The 22,342-nt window shown below is 36.9% G+C and overlaps 1 protein-coding gene across 7 annotated transcripts; it reads right to left on the minus strand.

Moving 5' to 3' along the window:
- Nucleotides 1-553: 553 nt before the first annotated feature.
- gab3 (GRB2 associated binding protein 3) lies at nucleotides 554-22,300 on the minus strand. Of its 7 annotated transcripts, XM_048983547.1 has the most exons (12): nucleotides 22,132-22,300; nucleotides 22,067-22,084; nucleotides 19,711-19,794; nucleotides 9,611-9,914; nucleotides 8,253-8,436; nucleotides 7,797-8,152; nucleotides 7,207-7,262; nucleotides 6,613-6,871; nucleotides 5,928-6,018; nucleotides 4,763-4,847; nucleotides 2,336-2,455; nucleotides 554-1,530 (listed from the first exon to the last, which is right to left on the minus strand). In XM_048983547.1, the coding sequence occupies exons 1-12, from the start codon at nucleotides 22,159-22,161 to the stop codon at nucleotides 1,414-1,416; spliced, it is 1,704 nt and encodes a 567-aa protein (XP_048839504.1). In that variant the 5' UTR covers nucleotides 22,162-22,300; the 3' UTR covers nucleotides 554-1,413. The 7 variants fall into 7 exon arrangements, with proteins under 7 accessions (XP_048839504.1, XP_048839505.1, XP_048839503.1 ...); XM_048983548.1 differs by lacking the exon at nucleotides 22,132-22,300 and having other exon boundaries at nucleotides 4,763-4,844; nucleotides 22,067-22,116; XM_048983546.1 differs by lacking the exon at nucleotides 22,132-22,300 and having other exon boundaries at nucleotides 22,067-22,116.
- Nucleotides 22,301-22,342: the final 42 nt, after the last annotated feature.

Here is a 22,342-nt window from a genome sequence, read left to right on the forward strand (position 1 = left end):
GAGGTTGGCCAGATCTTCAAAAAGTGCTTGCCAGCTCATGGGTGGATAATTCATCTTTTATGTCCTCAGACAGTCCGTTATATAAGGCATCGAACTGAGCCTGCCGACTCCAATCAGTAGAGAGCACTAGGGTCTGAAACGCTATGGTGAAATCAGATATCGATTGGCTGCCCTGACGGAGCTGGAGCAATTGACTTGCTGCCTCTCTGCCATGAGTAAAGCGGTCAAACACCCACTTTATCTTTGTGGTAAAACTAACACAAAAAGATGCCCCAGCCTCCCACGCAGCAGTCACTCATTCACAAGCGGGACCAGTCAACAAGGAGCGATACAAAGGAAATGCGGACAGCTGCAATCCGAAAATTAGGGAACTGTGGGATTCTCTCTGGTTTCCTCCCACAATGCAAAAAGATGCTAAGATGAATGGGAGTAGTCAAATTGTCTGTGTTTGGGAATAGTGTGTGCCCTACAATTATAGTATTGACATTAGCTACAGTGTATTTGGAAAAAAATTAATTACCTAAATGTTTATGGGAATTTATATTAATTAAGGACTGTTAATAAGGAGCGTGATTTCCCCAGCAAGCAAGTCCCCATGTGTCTCTCTGCTCCCGCGATGCCACGGTCCGCCCATCGCCACACTATATTGTGTTTTCTATAACGTTTTTACTATAAAAACCAGAAAATTAATTAACAAAAATTATTATTTGGTAGGATTAATCGAATGAATCGAATTTCAATACTTTCTTATGGGAAGAATTGTCTTGGTTCACGACCACTTTCCTGGAGCAGATTGTGTTCGTGAACCGCAGGCACCACTAAACATTGAAAGAAACCCGAAAACGTTCTTAGCTATAAAGGGAATTTGAGTTTGAGTGTTACAGTAATATGCCATTGATGTACTATTACATTAACTGATGTAGCAGATTATGATGGAAGATGCACTGTACTATAATCACTGCCTTTTGTGACTTTCTCACAAATGGCTCTCATCTCTCACAAACAGAAATTAAGTAGATAAGATCTAGTTTTTCTACTCGGAGGAGATGGGTAAGGGGGAAAGAACGAGATGGAATGACTTGTCAGTGAAATTATATATGTTTTAGAATTTGATTTACATATCACAGGGCACGCACTGCTAGGTTTTTGTGATACTGTATCTACAGTCGGTGTCGAGTGTCTCTCTTAGGTTAATTTTCTTTTAATCGTGCAATTTTGTACAGCTCTAAGCCATAATGTATGTACGGTGATTATACTGCCACAGAATCGGCATACAAATATTTCAATATTTCTCTTATTTTGAAAATATGAATTTTAACTGTTTTTATTACAAAGTAATCACAATTGTGGTGAACAGCACATGCGGCTGATGTACCATATATGAAACATATACTTCTTGTGCCCCAGAATGCATTACACTTTAGACTGCCGGACATCCTTCCACTCCATTTTAGTGTTCTGCAGGGCTTGTGTCTTCTGTTCATCCACTTGTACATAATCCACTCTGTCTTCATCAGCAAAAATGGGCTTCTGCAAACAAACAAATGTCATATATATGTAAGCAAAATGTAATAATAATACTAATTAAATGTAATAATGGGTTCATTAATAGGAAAAACCAGGTTAATAATAGCATTAATATCTGGCTATCTACAGTAACCAGACAGTTTAATGGATGCACAGAATGACTTAATGCATATGACAAATTAAAACGCTTAAAATCTGTTCTGTTGAAAAGATTCAATTTGTTGCACGTAACTTGCAACATGAACATGACATACATAACAAAAAATACATACTAACTTGCTGTATATTTAACCAGTGCATCTGAAACTGCAGATCTACCAAAAAATTGGAAGCAGTGCAAGATGATTTTCTGAAAGTTTTTTTTATTCTCACTTGCCATTGCCGCCATGTTACAAAAGTTAACAAATTTTGGATGAAATTTATCATGGGACCCCCCCGCCTTGGAAAATGTTGGGGCTTTGGAGACATGACCAGTGTTTTTTGGGTGTCATGGCAAAAAAATTAAGAACCAACCTATTAAACCAACATCCATCCACCCCCCCTCCAACCTCTTATCTAACATACAGGAAGACGATATAGATGTGATTTTTAGGTTATGGCTTTATGTTCGTTATTTTTGGACCATGTGGAGCAATGTTAATATATTTTGTCCACTGCGTGCTAAAAATTATAGGTCACATATCTTTTAACATGTGCTTATCTTCACAGAATTGCTCACTGTCATGCAAATAAAAGGAACAAAAATTATGAACTCTCATTTCTTTCATGTTTAAGGAGATTTATTCTGCTCATTTAAATTCACACTGACCATCTGGACAGGCGAGGGAGAGGCAGAGTTGAAGTCCAGGGAAAGATAGTCAAGGCTCGCTCTTCTCAGCCAAGGGAGAACTGCATTTCCATTTGTTGGGAAGAAGTGTTGGTTCAAGCCCTAGTGTTGATAGAAATTAAATTAGTTATTGTGAGCCCATTTGGAAAGCATCATAAGTGCAGGAAAAGGCTGTGATGTGTCTGTCAGTACACATACCTCCACAAGTGGGTAAATATAATTTACTGCAACTAAACTCACAGACAACACATCTTATTCCCTGGGACACTATGTCCTTCATTTAGTGGAAGTTCACAACCAGAAAATGTTATCATAAATGAGGGATATGGAAAATATGCACATCAGTGAGACTATCAGTCATTATTAAACTATATATTTCCTACAAAATTATTAAAAATAATATAATGGTATGTCTGTTATTTTTGAATTGCTAAGGCACGTTTCCTGAAACCTTCTATCCTTTTCGCTAAAACATTATACAATAAAGAAAAGCCAAATTTCAAACTACATTCACTAATCCTTTGACTCATCTTGAAAAATCAGTTGACTCAAAGCTTCTTTACTTTTGATGAGAAAACCAAAGATTGATTAAAGATAAACAGTCATATAAGCCCTACTGAGCAGTCAGGATACTCTACATCAAAAAAATTAAAAAGCAATGTGTTCATGAATGGCAGAAAAGAAACATTTGGGTCTCCTGCAATTTTACGTATGTAGCTGACGGTAAAGTAACCAGCAACCAAAAAAAACTAAATTGTAACATAAGGATATTACTGCCACCATGACAAATTTAATTTGATCACGTATGCAACTGAAACATACATATTGAGATATATAACAGTATATAACAAGAAGAGCATTTAATGGAAGCTCAGTTGTATATAAATGCATATAGCTTTGAATGATCATAGCGTCTAAACTCCAACATAGAATTCGATGAAACTTTGCGTGACTTCTTCTGTTATAGAATAACCTTCTTAAGTTGGAATGGGAAACAAATGAGACCTTGTTACAGTGATTTGAGCAAATATGTTTACTATCCTAAAGCCCATAATAGTTACGCACATGCAAACTGATCTTGTTCTACATACAACTACATGACATACCCATTAGGCCCAAGTTAAAAGGAGACATTTTTATCATTTTCACAAAATCATTTAGATTCTATCTGAATAAATTAATACTACATTATAATGCAAAACATTCTCGTTTACATGTAAGAAATGTAGCAATTTCTTATCTTTCAATTATATTTCATATAATTTCATATCATAAGACAAAACACGGGGGCGGCATGGTGGTGCAGTGGTTAGCACTGTCGCCTCACACCTCTGGGACCCGGGTTCGAGTCTCCGCCTGGGTCACATGTGTGTGGAGTTTGCATGTTCTCCCCGTGTCGTCGTGGGGTTTCCTCCGGGTACTCCGGTTTCCCCCCACAGTCCAAAAACATGCTGAGGCTAATTGGAGTTGCTGAATTGCCCGTAGGTGTGCATGTGTGAGTGAATGGTGTATGAGTGTGCCCTGCGATGGGCTGGCCCCCCATCCTGGGTTGTTCCCTGCCTCGTGCCCATTGATTCCGGGATAGGCTCCGGACCCCCCGCGACCCAATAGGATAAGCGGTTTGGAAAATGGATGGATGGATGGAAGACAAAACACATGAAAAGCACTTTCTCTGTACTGTAGTAAAATGTTGTGCAGCTGTGATATCATTCGTTCTGCCTCAGAATCATAGATCTGGGCTGGGTTAGGGCAGAGGACTGTCTACATCACTGGCAATGTACTCCTTTGCCAAGCAAAGGGAGGCAAATCCTCTGTTGTGACACATTCATATCTTGACATCAAAATTCGACTCCCCTGTGGCACTATTTGTTCTACTTGCTCATTGGGTTAATCATGTTTAGAAACATCTGTGAACAATTATTAGCCCTTCTGTGTTGATGATGACAACTGTGTGGTGGTTGTGTTTGACTCTGAGGCCTGTGTTTGCCATCCTGCATCAAAGTTCACGAGAGTAAAAAATGCGTTTAGAATTTTGCAAAATGAGGCGAATCAGATACGCAAATTCTGTGAATGATTCGATAAATGGGTTTTGGAAATTGACAGTTTTGTTTGAAGAATGAGGTTTTAGTGATATAAAAATAGCACTTCCTAAAAGCAGGATAAAGAACTATAATTGGTCAACTTAAAATTTAAAAAAGGCAATAAAGATCAGCAGAGCTACAAATCCTGTACACGTTGTTTTCAAATGTGACCTTTAATCATTGTTTTACAAACTACATAAATATATTTAACTGAATCAAGAAACATTGTCAAGCAGTTCTATACCTTCACAAAAATGGATTTTCACTTACATGTGGACTCTTCAATATTTTTACTACGTCTTGTGAGAGACTGAATTAGACACGTTACCTTTGAGAGGCAGCTGTTGTCCAGGCTTCCAGGAGGCCCAGTCATTGCTGCTTCGTTGTTCAGTGGCAGACGGTGCGCAAAGCTGCTATGAATTATAGATGCAAAAAGATGTGCTGCGCATCAAACAAATCATCATATATAGCAGTAAACAGACATAACTCAAGCATGACTACAAATATTTTTTAAAAATTACCGAATCAAGATTAAATCCGAAACTACATTATCTTGCATGCTACCAAATGTACAATGTCAGAATTTGTCCTGCTTCTGCTGCCCCCTAGTGGTATAACTGGTCACTGTTCCTCTGTACTTTGGGCCCCAGATACAAGGTGTCTCTCATCTCCCACTCTGTATCAGTCTGTTTAATTGGTCAAGTGCCTACACCTGTTCCTCACTGATGACCTGTAACCAGTGTCTCTTAGCACGCAGCTTCCAGATTGTCTTTTGCTCCTGCCAAGCTTTTTTGCATTTGTTACTCTGTGTTGGAGTTGACTTTCTTGCTTAGCTGGATAACTTTGAGGATAAGTAGAGGTAACAGTGCTAGTTTACTTTTTAAAAAAAAAATTCAATGGTAACTCGTGCTGTCATTTTTTGGCATGTGCTATGTCACTTACTTATTCTTTTCATTCATATTCATAATCCCGTTTCTATTATTTTATTATTACCTTTAAACAAACTTGTTTTTTGGTTGGTTTTATAAATCTGAAATTAGTTTCTGACCTTGACTTTGTTAAACCAATTTCTTGATATGGTCCCCAGTTGCAGTGTTTTTCCTATGACTGTTTTTCTTTTTGCTGATTTTTGCCCTACATTTTGGATACCTTTGCCTGTGATAGTTTGCATCCTGTGGATGGATCCATTGCCTGTCTACTGACTTTGCCTTTATCTTTTTGGATTTTGTATCTCAGCCCTATTTGAAGATTCTGATGTTTTTCACTCATTCTTGGATTTTCTCTTTGCTGTTGCTCTTTTGCTTTTGTCTGTTATTTTCTGTTATGTTTTGGCCTTCCCGTGGATTGCAGTGACAATGTATACAACACACTGTTTATTTTGTATATAGGCAGACAACCGCATTCTGATTCGCTAGACACATTGTTAAAGGAAAAGTACCCCAGGTAAGCTTTGAAGCTCTGCACAGTGTAGTGTGTCTTTATTTCAAACGTACCTGGGTTCTGTTCGAGTCCTTGTCAGAGGCAAGTGTGTTTCAGATTCTCTGATTGTGGAAAGGCTCCGCAGGTCAAGAGGCGGCGGTCTTGCTGTAAACCAAACAGAATACAACATTCACAAACATTTTAAAGTATATCAAGAATGATTTCTGTCATACATGGTGAAATTTAAATGGCTAATTCTCTTTGCTTAAAAGCACATCTTTCACAAGCCCAAACTATTGCATGACCTCTTGCCCTTCCTGTTATTTTGAAAATAATAAAGTGAGCTTGTGTTGATGTACGCACTTGACTGACCAGTAAATGCGCTATCCCACTGAGCAATTCAATAAACTTTCAAGATGAGCAATCAGACCTCCAATGATAACATATACTATACCTTAGCTGAGTTACAAAATGAATTAAATATTTGTCCCAACACCAAGTAGTTAAAACAGAACAAAATTAACATAATAGAATGGTCACAAAATACCTATAAGTGTCATGCACCACAGCTAAAAAAGACGCTTTTATGTGAATCATATAAAATTTTCTTTGTTTTGCTTTGTTTTCCACATTTCTTTGACAAATATCAAAGGACAAAATCACAGAAAATTTACTTGACTAGATATTTATCAGATCTACACGTTCGGTTAGCTGGGTTAAATATGGGAGACCCTAGCATAGTGTTGACTGTATTCTCACCTCTCATTCTAGGCTTGAGCTTCCGATTGACTGGAGGTGGGTCGACTTCGTACGGTAAGCCACGCAGTGGCACGATAGGGGGAGGGGTCTCAGATCTGTTACTAGATGTGAGGCTCACAGAAGTGGGACTCATTGGAATGTATCCATCTGACGAATTGTCCAAAGTGGAGACAGGGGAGGAAACCCGAGAATCCATGGGAACATATGAGTCTTCATTGCAGTCAATCCACTGAGGACTATGAACCGTAAGCAGGGAAGGCTGATAGGCCAATATGGAATAAAGGAGAAAAACTTGTAATTGCAAAATCTTCACAAAATATTTATAAACAGTTTCTGGTAACAATTTACTTGAGGGGTCAGAAGTAACTTAGTAACTCGGCTACTGCTACTCTAGTACAAATCATGAATAAGTATTGCAGCTGCATAACATACATGAACCATTATTACTGCTTAGTGGTGAACATGTAGCTAACACTTCTGGTTAATTAATATATTAAGAGTGTACTAAATTGTGCCTCAAAGTTGCGCATTTTCTTAGTGAAGTACACATGAAGGTGAATATAAATATAGAATTAATATACAAATAACTCTTACCAAATTAAGGCTGAGCCTTTTATTCAAACTTTTTAATGAGTTGCCTTCGAATTCCCCTAAAATCAGAAATGCAATGATTTTGTGCACAGATATGCATAATAGCATCTTGTACAACTACAATAAAGAAATGATGATGTTCAAAATAAGAAAAGGTGCGACCACTTGAAGATTTGGTTGGTGACTAATACTCCACTTCAGGCATCTGAAAAACATGCCATGTGAGTTGTTCTGTTATTGGTTATTGTTGCTATAGCAAAGCCAGGGCTGTCCTGTCAGTGTTATTTTCATGGTTTCCTTCACAAGACTAAAACTATAATACACACACACACACACACACACACACACACACACACACACACACACACACAAACATATATATATATGCTCATCTTGAAAGATTATTGAATTGCTTAGTGGGATAGCGCATATATATATTTAATCTAAAAATCGGAGTCTTCGTGTATGAGGACCTTCAGTCAAAAAATTACTTTCCAAACTTTATTTTTTTATCTTTTAAACTACCATTCTTTTTTTGGACTGTATTATCTCATGAAATCAATGTGAACATGCTTGTGCAATAAAATTCTTACCTCTCCTGAAATGATCGAGCCCCACCAGTGAGGTCCTCCTGGATACTGTGACATGGCACGCGCTCTCCAAATTATACTGGCTGGGCTTTGGAGGCCTTGGTGGAGGGGTGAAGCTGTCCATGAAGCCATTTAGCATCAAGCCAGAGGATAAAGTGTCAAACTTGAACACATCTGGAAAAGGATGGCAACTCTGTGACAAGATAGAGGAGGAGGCACTGAGGGGAGGCTCTGTGGGGGCCACTGGCAGCGAAGGTGAAAATGGGTTTAAACAGAGGGGTGAGGAAGGAAAATCTTCAAAGGTGTTTTCTGAAGAGCTGCACTCTATGGATCTGTCCGAGTTTGAACAGCTGTTGCATCTGTGAAGAGGATGACAAAAAAGGTTGATTCTTAATTGTAGCATTTCACAAGACTGGGGGTAAGTAGCTGTTTTCTTTTAATGCAAACTTCCATTCTTGCCTGGTCATCGGGACCTTTCCTGTCTTACACTGTGACAGAAAGAGATAGTCCAGCGGCGGGCTGGATTCTGAGTCGCTGCAGTTCACATCCGGGGCATCAGCGTTAGGTGGAAGGTCCGCACTGACGGTGTGGAGTGTGCCCGGCGACTGGGCAGGTGAGTGTTGCTGGGCAGAATCCAGTGAGTCTAGTAAAAAATGGATGAGCTTTAGTCAGGAAAAAGGCAGATTTATCCAAATATATTCAAGTGGCTGCTCTGTATGACAGACTAAGGGTGTCCTCTAATTCACATTCAAGTACACCACTCATCAGTAGGCAAATCCATGCTGTACTTGTTCTCACTCTGCCTTCTCTGCATATTCCTACATTGACAGAGAGAAGCACGAGAATGAGAGGGTGGGAAATGCCAGGTGCTGTTGTTTGATTACAGATTCAATTTCAGGCTTGATTAGTCATGTAAATGGCAATAGGTCAGAGCAAATTTAACTGTTTTCACCATTTTACAATTTTGCCTATTTATGGAAAACAATATTTTCCACATGTAATTTCTCTGTGCTAACAGGATATATAAATAGTTCTACTTCTGGGAATTTTCTTATGCGATAAAGCCTCCTTAGGTCACATCGTTTCTTAAACACTATGACACTGATTACATAACCATCCCAAAATGTGTATAGCAAAGCTTAGTAAATAAACCCCACAACTATAGTAATCTAAAGCTATAAACTCTAGATTTTATCCAGTGATGGCAACTGAAATATGGTGATGAATAAATTTAAATTTTGAGATTTTACATCTGCTGACATTTTCTTTATATGTATATGCAGGTAAAAAGACCTCCAACTGTTAACTGTAAGTAAAAGTTAGGTAGGAGCTTGTATTGACCAGTGATATAATTCCTGTTATATGTAGTAATTGTTTTTGTTTAGCATAGATAATAGCATGATATTTACTTGTTGCTTGTTTAATTACTACAGAAGCTACAGTGAGAGGGTATAGAGCACTGTGGTCTTTCTGCTTGTACCCTGCCTATTGTCCAAGCACAGGCTACGGATTTGCTGAGACCCTGTGTTAGACAAAGCCGAAGCTTAATATTTTATTGATGCCAGGCTATTTTGTCTGTCCTAAGTTTTTAGGATTTGTAAATTCCATTACTTTCAATGTGAAAAAATTTGATGATCTCATAGGACTATACATGAAAATTGCAAATCTTAAAATGAGCTAAAATGTAGATAGATCTACTGCATGTAGATATATCTAGTATATCTGCCATGACATCAAATGAAATCTGTCGCATTTATTGCATGACATTTTCACAAAAAATGTATTCATTTAACATTTATCAGCTATGTGTCACTTACCTGCACTATCATTCAGTATCTCAAAATGGCAGATTTGACTAATATTGCGTATCCAGTTTTTCATTTCATCCTCTGTCTTGGCAACCAAGTAGAAGATGCGGGAAGAGGTTTTGACTAGGAACAGGTGCTGGTTCTGGAAATTGCGCTTAATAAGCTGCAAATCAGCGGGCATCTGGACCTCACACTCCCGCAGGTCAATGGTGCGGATGGGTTTCTTGGCACTCTTGCTGCGATAGTATTCTAGGACGTCAGGATTGCCGCTCATTCGGCCCCTACGTAGCACGAACCACCGCCTCCTCCATGCCTGGCACAAACAGTAAAAGGAGAAGCTGAACATTATTTTCATTGCCAGGTTTATCAATCTACTTTGAAGTAACGTAAACAAATATTTATTACTAAATTCTGTAACCCAATAAAAGTGTCAAATGATTTGATAGCTCTATTATGCTGGGTCCAGATGTCACATATTTAATTTTTATATTAGTAATCAAATGAAATCTATTGCATCTGCATGTTTTTTTCAGCAAAATATGTCATATGAAATAATTATAATAATTGTTATAAATTAATGTCATATGTAGTTTAGTGTTATTAAAAAGTATCCAAATGATCCTTAAAAAATACCAGCTATAAGCTAGACAAGAAATAAAAAGAAATTAATTTATTTGCGCACAGTGTAGAGTATTCATTGCGAACATTTGGTGTTGCTGGCCAGGAGAAATTTTAAGCTAGTAGCTTCTCTATGCAGCTAATAGAAGTACAAAAATATTCAGATCTGTAGGTGGCTTTGAGATGACCAGCAAAGGAAACATGGTGCCACAGTGACTCTTACTGATTTGTAGGAAAAACATCAGATTCCTACACTATTTTGCCATTTGTTCCTGGAAGAGTCATATAGGCAGAGGGACGTCCTCTGCATGAAACTCTTTTATTCCATAGCAGATTGAACCGTTAAATTGTACTGAAACTTTCTGCTACACCATATCAAGATAGGAGCATTTCCAAGAAGTTAACGGACTGATCTGACAGTTCCAATATTAAGAACTATGTCATGTCTTTGTACTCACTTCTGCTTTTACTATTTAATATGCTAACTGGAGTTTTATGTTGGTCACGTTTAAAATATTCCAGCTTAAAAAGGGGTTTTGTGGTGTTTAGTGCACATAAAAAAAAAGTTGAACACTGCTTTGGTTCCCAAACCTCTCTTTAGGGGCACCTCAGTCATTTCATGTACTCGCTAAATTTTACCACCGGCTGGGTTAATTGATTAACTGGCCTAATACCTTCATGAGGTATCGGTTAGCCAAACATGGTTTGCTATTGGTCAAGTCAAAAAAATCATGTATGCATTTGACGGTCGCTGCAAATACTTGGCTGACTTCAGGAAAGGTTTTGAAATGACTAAGCTGACACACTTTGAAAAACATCATTTTATAGTTCACCAACATGAAGATCATTTCAACATCATTTTCTTAGGCTGCCTAATACTTTTTCACAGTACTCATATTTGTTGGTGTGTAAAATATGGAATTTTGAGTCTTAATTCCAGTTATACAAGTAAAGAAGAATAACAGATTTTGTGGGTGTTTCAGATCCATTACCCATTATAAAGCTTTTTGTCTTTATAATTTTTTTAAAAACTTTTTGACCATGCACTTTCAATTAGAACAATGATAATTCGCCTGGTATGCTTCAGTAAAATATTAAGGCCTATAAATGCTAAAATGTCAGATATGTATGAATAAAAAGCATTATGTAAACTTTTTTTTCCTTGACATATATGCGTACAGATATAGAAACCTTTTTTCTGGTTAGGGTTTCATTGTAAGGAACTGAGTGTTATATTTCCCAGAAAGAACTGAAAGAGGAAGTAAAACATACATAGTCTACTTTTTGCATGAATAGGTTTATATATTTGGTCAGAAAAATACAGTTTAACATTGGAATGTATGTGAATAGTAGCGAAATAAAAAACATAAGAATTTCTTCTGTTCTCTAAAAAGTTACTGATATTTTGTTGGACGATTAGATGAACACTCTTTAAGCTCTCCTCAGGGGCACCACAGCCTTTCCATGTATTCGTTAAATTTCATCACCAGCTCACTTTAGGAGTAGTTATGAAATTACTTAACTGACGTACTTTAGCACATGAAAAACTGTTGTTTTACACACGGTTTTACACCAACATAAAGGTAATTTTGGCCCAGAACTGTTCACTGGAGTAGAATTTTTACCAGCATAAGACCTAATACTGCAATTACTTATTATCTCCTTTTTTTGCCTTAAGTAGTGCCGTTATATACTTTGGTCTGCACTAACCACAATTTTTTGCAGGCTCTTTCATAAAACCATGAGAAACATAGCCTTCAGGAAACCATTGGTATCATGCAAATACATTGCATGTCAGCAGGTTTCTCAGTAATCCTGTTGCTTTGCATTCCTGATACACTATTATTATGTATCTCAGGCCATCTAGTTAGTAATAGTAATATAGAAAAGTAGAAACATTGCTTTGTTTTTATTCACTAGTTTTAAAATTTATCGTCACGTGAATTTACATATTTTGTACTGCCTAATTATTTACCCAATTATATCGTTTAATATTGCACTGCCTTCCTCAAAATGTTCAACAATAAATCGGTTTCTCAGAATTGTAACTGAAATAGTTCTCGAATTAAAATATTTCTTAAAAAACTGCTATATATAGTTTATATGCATGTTTGTTTACTTGTCTTTGTGCTGATTTCATGTTCACCAATCATTTTAATGCCACCCCAGAAAAAACCCCTAAAATAAGCACAATAAAAAGGATTTGATCATTTTATTTGCAAAGTGGACTATTAGATTTTAGGTTATTTCCCCCAAATGTATTGTAACAGGATTAAGAAAGCAAGTACAGATTCAACTCAAAGCTGAAGGTATCATACAGTAATAGCGATAGTGTTATTTTATTGTTTATCATTAAATCGTTAAAGAAGTAAACAAGTTTAAAGATTACAGGTACGAAATTGATACAGGTTCTAATATAAAATACTTAATATATTAAAGAAAGTCAGTTCAGTTCAGTGTTACTGTAAATGAGTAAACAATATGTCTAAGTTAAATAACATTTTTTGAAGCCCTTTAAAATCATGTAGCCTCAGTATTACTCATTGAGTCACCTCGCCACCCCATAATACTAATCATTTGGTTGAAAGCATAAACCAAGCAGTTAAAAATTCAGTAGAAATAAGTGATATTTTTAAGTGCCAAGGTTATTAATTAACCTTCACAGTCTCTAAGAATGGCCCGATCCTGCGTTGTTCTCTGCCTCGTGCCCGTAGCCCCCAGGACAGGCTCCGGACCCCCCGCAGCTCTGAACAGGACAAGCGGTTACAGAAAATGGATAGATGGATTCTCTAACAATGCTTCCATCTTCATAAAACAAAGGAAGTCTTCCCCAACTGTATTTATTTTGGAATTAAATAACAAAAATAATAATGATCAAATCAGGAGTTGTATATATCCATTCATCTTCCCATTGAAAATCCGGAATCTATCCCAGGAATGTGCTGGTCACAAAACAGAGGAATAACTGGGACGGAATGCCTAGCCGTCACACGGCCCACAGGCACCCTTGAGGTGTGAGACCACAGTGCTACCACTAGTCTGCCATTTGTAGATAAAATGGTTTATCATTACTGTCCATAAAACAGGGATATACTAATTATTGATAATTATTTTATAGTGATCATAAATATGCCACATGTAAAGACTTATCTAGTTAGATATTTTGGTTTGACTTAAATAAACCAATACAAATACACAGAACATCCCATCCTGACAGAATACTACAAGACAATACCCTCAAAACATAGAGCGCAATTACATCTATCATTTTACAAAAACATTGAATACAGGTAAATGATGTATTAATTTCTAAAAAATATATTTAAGTCAGTCACAGTATTAAAACCACCTGCACGATATTGTGTAGGACCCGCTAATGCCACCAAAACAGTTCTGACTCGTCAAGGCATGGTCACCACATGACCTCTGAAGGTGTCCTGCGGTATCTGGCACCAAGATGTTGGCTGCAGATCTTTATGTCCTGTAAGTTGTGAGGTGGGGCCTCCATGGATTGCACTTCCCATGGATGCATGACTGGATGGAGATCTGGGGAATTTGGAGGCTAAAACCATTCCTAAACAATTTTTGCAGTGTGATAGGACACATTATCCTGCTGAAATAGGCCACTGCTATCAGGGAATACCGTTCACATGATGTAACAGAAAACATGACTCATCAGACCAGGCTGCCATCTTCCTTTTCTCCATGGTCCAGTTCTGACACTCACATGCCCATTATAGGTGTTTTGGCAGTGGGCAGGGGTTAGCATGGGCACACAGCCCAATACACGGCAGGCTACAATGCACTGTGTGTTATGACACCTTTTTTATCATACCCAGCATTAACTTTTTAGGAATTTGTGCTCTCCTGTAGGACTGGACCAAATGTACTAGCCTTCGCTCCCCACACTGGTTGGCCATCCTGGGACCATTTTTGGTAGGTATTGACTCTGTATATCAGGAACACCTCACAAGACCTGCTAGTAAAACTTCACTTAAGGCCATGTTTTTAGTCATTTACACACATTCATAACAAATAATAATGTATTCACAGAAACAAAGCTATAAATATTTATCATGAGGCATAACACATTATCGCCATGTGTATTATTATGTATTATGAATGCTTCATGAAAGCTTAAAGATACTTTATAACTACATTATGAAGGTATCTATAGTGCATTATACATGAGAGCTTCATAAGGCAGTCACAATGCATAATATTATAAAGTATTATGCCTTTTTATAAACATAGCCATGTTTATAAAGCTTTATGACTGCATTATAATTCATTATGAATGTGTTTATAAATTGCTAAAAAGATGGAATTAAGTAAAGTGTTACCGACCTGCCTTTGTCAAAGTCTATGCTTGCCCAGTTTTGCAGCTTCCAACACATCAACCTCAAGAACCAATTGTTCACTTGCTTAATATATAATGGCACCCTTCACAGGTGCCATTGTAATGAGATAATCAATGTTATTCACTTTACAGTACCTGCCAGTTGTTTTGAATTTTACGACTGACTGGTGTAGGATGTAGTGGGTAATAATGTGTAATGTAGATAAATGGGTAATATTTTCAATTGTATTCATCACATCAAGTAGTATAATGTGATATAATGTATTAATAATGATTTTTTATATATTTTAAAAATCATTTTACCATGTGCATTAGAAATACAGTAAAACCTTGGATTGCGAGTAACACGGTCTGCAAGTGTTTTGCAAGACGAGCAAAATTTTTTGATAAACTCTAACTTGATAAACAAGTGAGGTCTTGCAATATGAGTATTACGTATACGCTTTGTCTGCCTAGCGTCAAGTAATCACAACTGAGCCGATGGTTCTTCTCTCTCTTTCTCGCTGTGGGATTGTGGGTTATCATTTCCCATTCGTGGAAATGTCCACATTTCCACGAAATTGAAAAGGAGGCAAAAGCGGCTGTCATTGGATAAGTTCCTTGTTAAAGTTGCACAAAAACAAAAAGATTCCAGTGAACCAACAGATAGCAGTGATTCCGTTAGTTATAGTGAAAGTCGTCCTACAAAATAACCTCCTCTCTCTCGTCTCCCTCACACCATCCACGATTCTTTTCAAAGGTAAAGCGCAGGTTAATTTGTTTTATGTATTTTTACTTTATATTTTGTATCAATCATTTTTATATGAATATTTTTGGGTTGTGGAATGAATCATCTGAGTTTCCATTATTTCTTATGGGAAAATTCCCTTTGATACAGTATATGTGTGCTTTGCATTACAAGCACGTTTCTGGAATGAATTATGCTCACAAACCAAGGTACCACTGTACACTATTACAAGAATAATAAGAATGCCAGTTTCTTCATATCTTTTTTACTTTAAACAACTATATGTTATAGCTCAATGAATCCCTCAGTAAGATTCTGCATAAATTTGCTGTCTCAGAAAGCAACAGCTACCCGTGTCTGTTTGAGAGGGATGATGAAATCTTTTAAGTAACCATCGCAGATAGTAGTGTGTGGCTAAGTGTGTCAGGCCTTTATGCCGGACACTAGACACCCTGAAAAATGCTCCATGGGTGGCAATAAATGGCTGACCCTGTGCCCGGACCCCAAGCAACACTATCACCTGTGTACATGTGTAGGTCTTAAGAAGGAGAGCAAGATGGCACGTGTGAAAGCTGAATAATTCATATGTGCTTACACAAATGGCAAATAAAGCCTCGTTTCATAAATCTATTTTATTAATAATACCCAGGATTCTGTTTCTGAGGATAAGAAAAAAAAATGCTCCTCTAAGATAAATGCAGTCCCTTGTCAGTGAGTAGTACTGGCATATGCTGTGCTTGATCATGAGTGAAAGGCTTTCATCTTTTCATCTCACATGCCTTGTTGCTGCCTGTTGATTCATTTGAACAACTTCACTACTACAGTGCTTTCTGTGTAATGCAGCACACATCGACATTTCCTTGAATAACAAGGTGACAGTTAAAGTGCACAAAGCAATCCGAAAGGCCCTCACTGTCTTCACTGCATAACACAGACTATGTTATGCAATATCCCAGCAGAATTATAATACCGTAACATACGAGGATGATTTCCTGAAGTTGCATGGTGTTTGCATCTATGCATAACAGAAACAAATGCATGATTTCCTTTCATTGCCTCAAATTTCAAAACAAATGCTTCATTGTGACACAAACCCGAAAATATGAAATACATTAAGGGCATTTCAACAAGCCACAGACCTCAAATAGCTACTGAACAAGATTAAAACGATTTGCTTAAAATACAAAGGATGAAATCCTATCTGAAATTAATAGGATACTTGACTCAATGTCTGCAGCATATCCTATATATTTATAGCAATACATCAAAAACATTAAAGCAAATTTTTACTAAGAAAATACATCAAGAAAGGCAAAACAGTTTCTTTTGCTAGCCTGGCTGGATAAAAACGAGAAACCTGTTATACTATATATAAACGCAACAGCATTATCATGTTGACAGACAAGGATCACGTACACATATTGTGCAGGAAATACAACTGCTTAACACCAACTGAGTGTTACACCCTCCCAGTTTCAGTACTCACATATCTCTTTAATTTCTTCTCAGGGGGGGATTTGACGAGCCAGCCTGTGCAAACCACATCCCCTGCGCTCATTTCATCTGATGAGTGCCAGAATACAGGGACTTCAACGTCTATGAGATATTGTTTGTACTGCCACTGTTTTGAACTGAGCAGCACAAGTCAATTTCTATGTTCTGTGGCACAGCCCTACTAAAGGAGGAAGTTGAGCCATTGATCGCAGTGACAGGCGTGCGTGTGAGTGAGAGCAAGAGAGCAAGAGGGAGAGAGCGAGAGGGAGAGAGAGAGAGAGATATCTCCTCCCCTTAAACACAATACGTTGAAACCTCAAGCACATGACTAGGATGTTTTATAAACAAACATGTAGTTGAAGCACAGTTGAAAAAATGCCATGTAGGGCTATTTATAATCTATCTGCTACGTAATTATTCTAAGTCAGGAAGCTGGTTAGAGACAAGAAACCTACTTATAGATTATCTTAATGAACAATAACATTACAAAATGCCTTTTTATTGAAATGACATAATAATAATAAGAGTTATCTCCCTAGTATAATGGAACATGGTGTAGCACGTGAAAATTTTATTACAGAGATCGCATAATTTATGTTAAAATTTAAATGGAAGATCCCTTAAGAACACAACAAAATATATTTTAATATATATATATATACTTTAGCAAGAATTTGACTTTGGGATGACTATAATTTTTAACAGTCTTATAAATTAAAATCACAAACACCTGCAACCCATTGAATTTCAGACAAGAGAAAGTTGTGTGGTGATAGAATCACCAGTTTAAGAAATACATGCTGAAAAATTCAAACTGGTCACCCCATATGTTATGTACCTATGAACAGCTTTCATCTGAATAATTCATTAATGATTGGTGCCTATAGGCAGGTCAAACACTTAGGGAGATTTGGTATTTTATTAAATCATATTATTATTTCAAAATATATTTTCATTTTTATTGTTGTATTGATTTAAGGAAAAATTGACAAGTAGGCAGGGAACATATGTGTCACATCCTGCCCGCTATGTCCACCTGACCCTTATGTCTGCTCCCTAGTGTGACCCTAACAAGCCATGCTTGTTACTTGTTTGTTTTGCCTCGTTCCTAACCCTCATGTTAATCATTCCCAGCTGCCTCTCGTTAGCTCCTTTGTTAGTCTTGTATATTCGTGCTTCCCAGTCCTGTGTTCCCCAGTCTTCCTGTTGCCTGTGCCTTTCCTTGTTTTAGTCCTCCCATTTCTGATCCCCTGTGATCCTATTTGTTTACTGTTCCTGTTCAGTTACAATAGTTCAATAAAAACCCTTTTCTGTTTCGCTAACACGCCAAACCTCAATTCCTTTGTTCAACTCCATGTCTTTAAATCATTCATACACAACATAGTCTTAATCGGAAAGAAAATTGCTTGTGTGTTATTGCCTATCCCTATATTTTGCACCTTAACACAACTCATGCAACCACACTACTATGCCTGCTCAATTAGATCCATATTGCTGTATATAACATGTGCATTCATTACCACTGGATATGCATATTCTGTATCTATCATTCTTATTTTGATTTTTTTGTATTAATTTACTGATTTTTTTTTTTTTTCGAACAAGTCAGACTCCTTGGGCTTGAGTACTTGGACAATAAGAGGATTCTGATCATGCTTGAGATATGTTCATGAAATTTGCACATCTTTCCGTAAATCCAGTATCAGTCCCCCCTTGCCTGGGGAAAAATGAAATTGGCTGGCAAGTCAGCACCCCATTAAAATTTATCCAGCCTCCTATGTCACCTATAGGATTGACTAATGCTGCAAATGGCAAATGAAGGAATCAAATCGCAAGAGTAGATTTTGCAGAGTTTGCAGAATGATGAACAGATCTACACGGTGCTGGGATAGCAGGATGAAATACCTTTAATAAATGAATAGGTGAAATAAGAACAAAGTAATATCTCTTTCTGGTTTGGCAGTCAGTGGGAGAGAAACTGCACACAGTGTATGGGAGGTTTGAGGGACCTCATAGCACTCGGAGAGACGGAAAATAAAAAGATCAAGAACAGGTGAATGAAACATTTTCCACCAGACATCCATCCTTTCCCCATGTTAGAAAAATACATTAACATAAGTCAGTGCCTCATGTGATGTTTAAAAACTAAAGAGGAAAGTTTGCTATGAGTACTAAAACTGAGTTTACTAAAAAAGAAAGTAGCATAGTTTAGCTGAAACAATGTAGATATTAGCTTAATTATTAAAACACCTCTATGGATAATTCTTTTTTATAGTCTTACTTCAGCACAATTTCTAATTACTAGACACTGAGTATTTTTGGAGAGGAAGGTGGATAAAGATACTTAATCACCTGCATTTTAACTATTACTAAGGAATGGGGAGGGAGTAGTGAATAAACCAATAGTTCAGAGTAAATAAGAACAGCAACACAAAAATTTAGGTAACAAAAAAGCAGTGATAGATAAACATCATGGCAGCTATGATAATACTGGCAAACAAAACAATCATGCAACATGATGCTTTGCACATGTCCTATGCAAAATGTTAGGAAGGTCAAATGAAGGTCTTGAGTACTGTATCCAAAACTGGTTTATTTTACCAGATAACTTAGCCCATGCCTGTACAATGAATTCTTCTATTGAACTTAACAGTAGTGCATTTTAATATTAAATATTAAAGGAGAACTCTGGTATAAAGCAGAGTTGCAAAAATACTCTTTGTGGTGACTTTAAATAAGCTTAATTCAGTATTATATAGAAATAGACTACGGGTTTCAGATTCATGCCTCTCAGTTTCCAAATATATATAATTCACAATTCAGGTACTTTTGTACACCCCCAAAACACATGCACAAATGTCCGTCATACCTCCAGTAACATAACCCAGCCACATAATGAACCTGTCCTACCTGAGGAGTCTGCTGTGACTGCTTGCTGATGTCGTAATTTGTCTCTAGTGCCATCAGATGTCTTCTGTATGGTGATGTGTAAGCCTTGTGAAACATGCAAAAATAAACAAGTATAATTTAACTAATGAAGAGCTAAACCCTTACACAGATTCAGTTACATGGCTTGTCCCCATGGCCAACAACAACATTATATATAATGTAGCATATCTACAGGAACATGAAGAGGGGTTGATCCAGTCAAATAATGGATCTGTGCTGGGTGGAGAGTCCCACTGTAAATGCTTTAGTTGCTGAATTGAAATTGATAATTTGATAATTGATAGTATCATATTAGAGCATAAATGCAATCATTGCGATTCTGGAATGATTGTGAGCTTTGTTTGTCATATATCTCTCCTACTCCACGAATCACTGACCAATACATTCACATTATGCCACAGAGGAATACACTTGTTGTACCTAAATAGGTCAGCCATAAATGTTTTGGCATTTTTCCAATTTTATGTATTATCAACTATTTTCAATACCTGAGAAAAGAATTCTTGCAATTGTCCAGTTACAGGCAATATTCATAAAGTTATTAAATAAGCATAAAATATACAGTTTGACTTGCTTGGGAAAGTCAGGTAACTGTACTTAATTCGTATCTCCCCCTGTAAACTTATCCAGATATTGATGCTCATTCTAATTCCCATTCCCAAATGTTAACTTTTTTTCTATCCAAAATAGATTTGTCTTCTTGATGTTGTCTCTGTCATTGTTGATCCATGGACGGTGAAAAAAAACCCATAAGAAACATCCTTCTATGCACCATCCCTATGTCACATTGTTATTTTTGTTGTCCTGACCACAACATTTCTTACATACACTGATCAGCCATAGCATTAAAACCACCTCCTTAATATTGTGTAGGCTCCCCTCCTCAAAACAGCTCTACCCCATTGAGAAATGGACTCCAAAAGCCCTCTGAAGGTGTCCTGTGTTATTTGGCACCAAGACGCTAGCAGCAGATCCTTAAACTACTACTATAATCCTATTAACCAGGAAAAAGTGCAGATAAGCCAAAGAGATAATACTCAACATAGCAGATAGTAATTAAAAACATTTCCCCAATAGGTATACAGTACAATTAGGTCTTAACACAGTAGTGGCACAATGGATAGCACTGAAATGGCTGGGAGCTAAAGTGTTACCTCAGGCGGGGTGATTTTCATGTGGGTTTCCTCTTGCAGTCCAAAAACAGGAACTTAGGTAAATAGGAGAATCTAAATTGCCCTTTTAATGTGACTATGTATCCTTGAATGGACAAGCGTCTATTGTGTGTGGGAATGCACCTGGTGATAGACAGGTGGCTCCTATGTGAGTTGCTCATGCCCTGTGCCTTCTAAAATAGGCAGCAGACCCACTACAACCCTTTACTGGATATGTGGTTACTGACGATGGATGATTATTGTGATACAAAGTAATATTTCCTTAATTGTATAGAAAAACAAGGGTGGTAAAAGTGGATGTGTCAAATTTTGATACTATACAGCATTAAAATATTCATTTTCTGTTTATTATTTAATGTTTTTTTTTGCTGTAGGTTTTTGCTGTGTGGCATTATGTCCTACTGTCTGCATGAACACTACTAGATATTTGTCAGATTTCTGTTGCTGTTCAGTGTGGAGCTGCTCACCTTACAATTCCAACGAATGCATTTTATAACCCAGAAGCATTCACAGTTTTCCACTTTTTCTGATATTTGCTGTTAATTATGACACATGCTCTTTAAACAAGTTATCATGGTCAGTGAATTTCCTTCTAGGAGCAGCACAACATTTACCCTTCTTTGAATATTACTTCCAGGCAATAAAGACTACCCAGGTCTTACAGTATGAACATGAATCTAACCAAACATGGAAATTGTTTAATGTGTCAGTTGCCCGGTATTTACTTTATACTTGATATCCATAACAGAACTTACATTTTAAAATTCCTCTTATGTTTTTTCAGCAGATATATATTACTTTATTAATACATTTGCTAATTTTATTACTACACGCACAACAGCACATTTTCTGCAATTTTCTTTACTCTAAAAAAACCTTATTATTATTATTATTATTATTATTATACATTTTCTGTACCCGGGAATATTATTTACATTCATCCATCTCTATTCAGGATCGCAGAGGTTCGGAGCGATTCCAGGAAGTTATGCAAACAAAGCAGCGAATAACCCAGAACGAATTATCAAGATATTCTGTACTCATGTTGATGTATTTATTGTGCTGTATATTATATACTTATATGCTACGCTATTCTGACATCTAGTGGTGCATATCATGATCAAATGAAGTTTATGTATACATACTTGTTTCAGCCGAGCTTCTTCTTTATGCATAATTTGGCAGATGTTCATTTTCTGGTTCATTTCATTTCTTTATGCATAATTTGGCAGATGTTCATTTTCTGGTCTGATTCTGATTTGTGGATGTATTTGCAATCGTAATAACAAGAATGTACATTTTTTGACAATAATAATAAACACAATAATAAAGTAACACAAATAAATACCTAATTTGAATTTCGAATTATGTAGTTTCATTTTACTTGAGTTCTCGCGGTGTTACGCAGCTAAACGCCACGA

Source organism: Brienomyrus brachyistius, chromosome 18 (genome assembly GCF_023856365.1).
Source record: "Brienomyrus brachyistius isolate T26 chromosome 18, BBRACH_0.4, whole genome shotgun sequence".
Classification (NCBI taxonomy): domain Eukaryota; kingdom Metazoa; phylum Chordata; class Actinopteri; order Osteoglossiformes; family Mormyridae; genus Brienomyrus; species Brienomyrus brachyistius.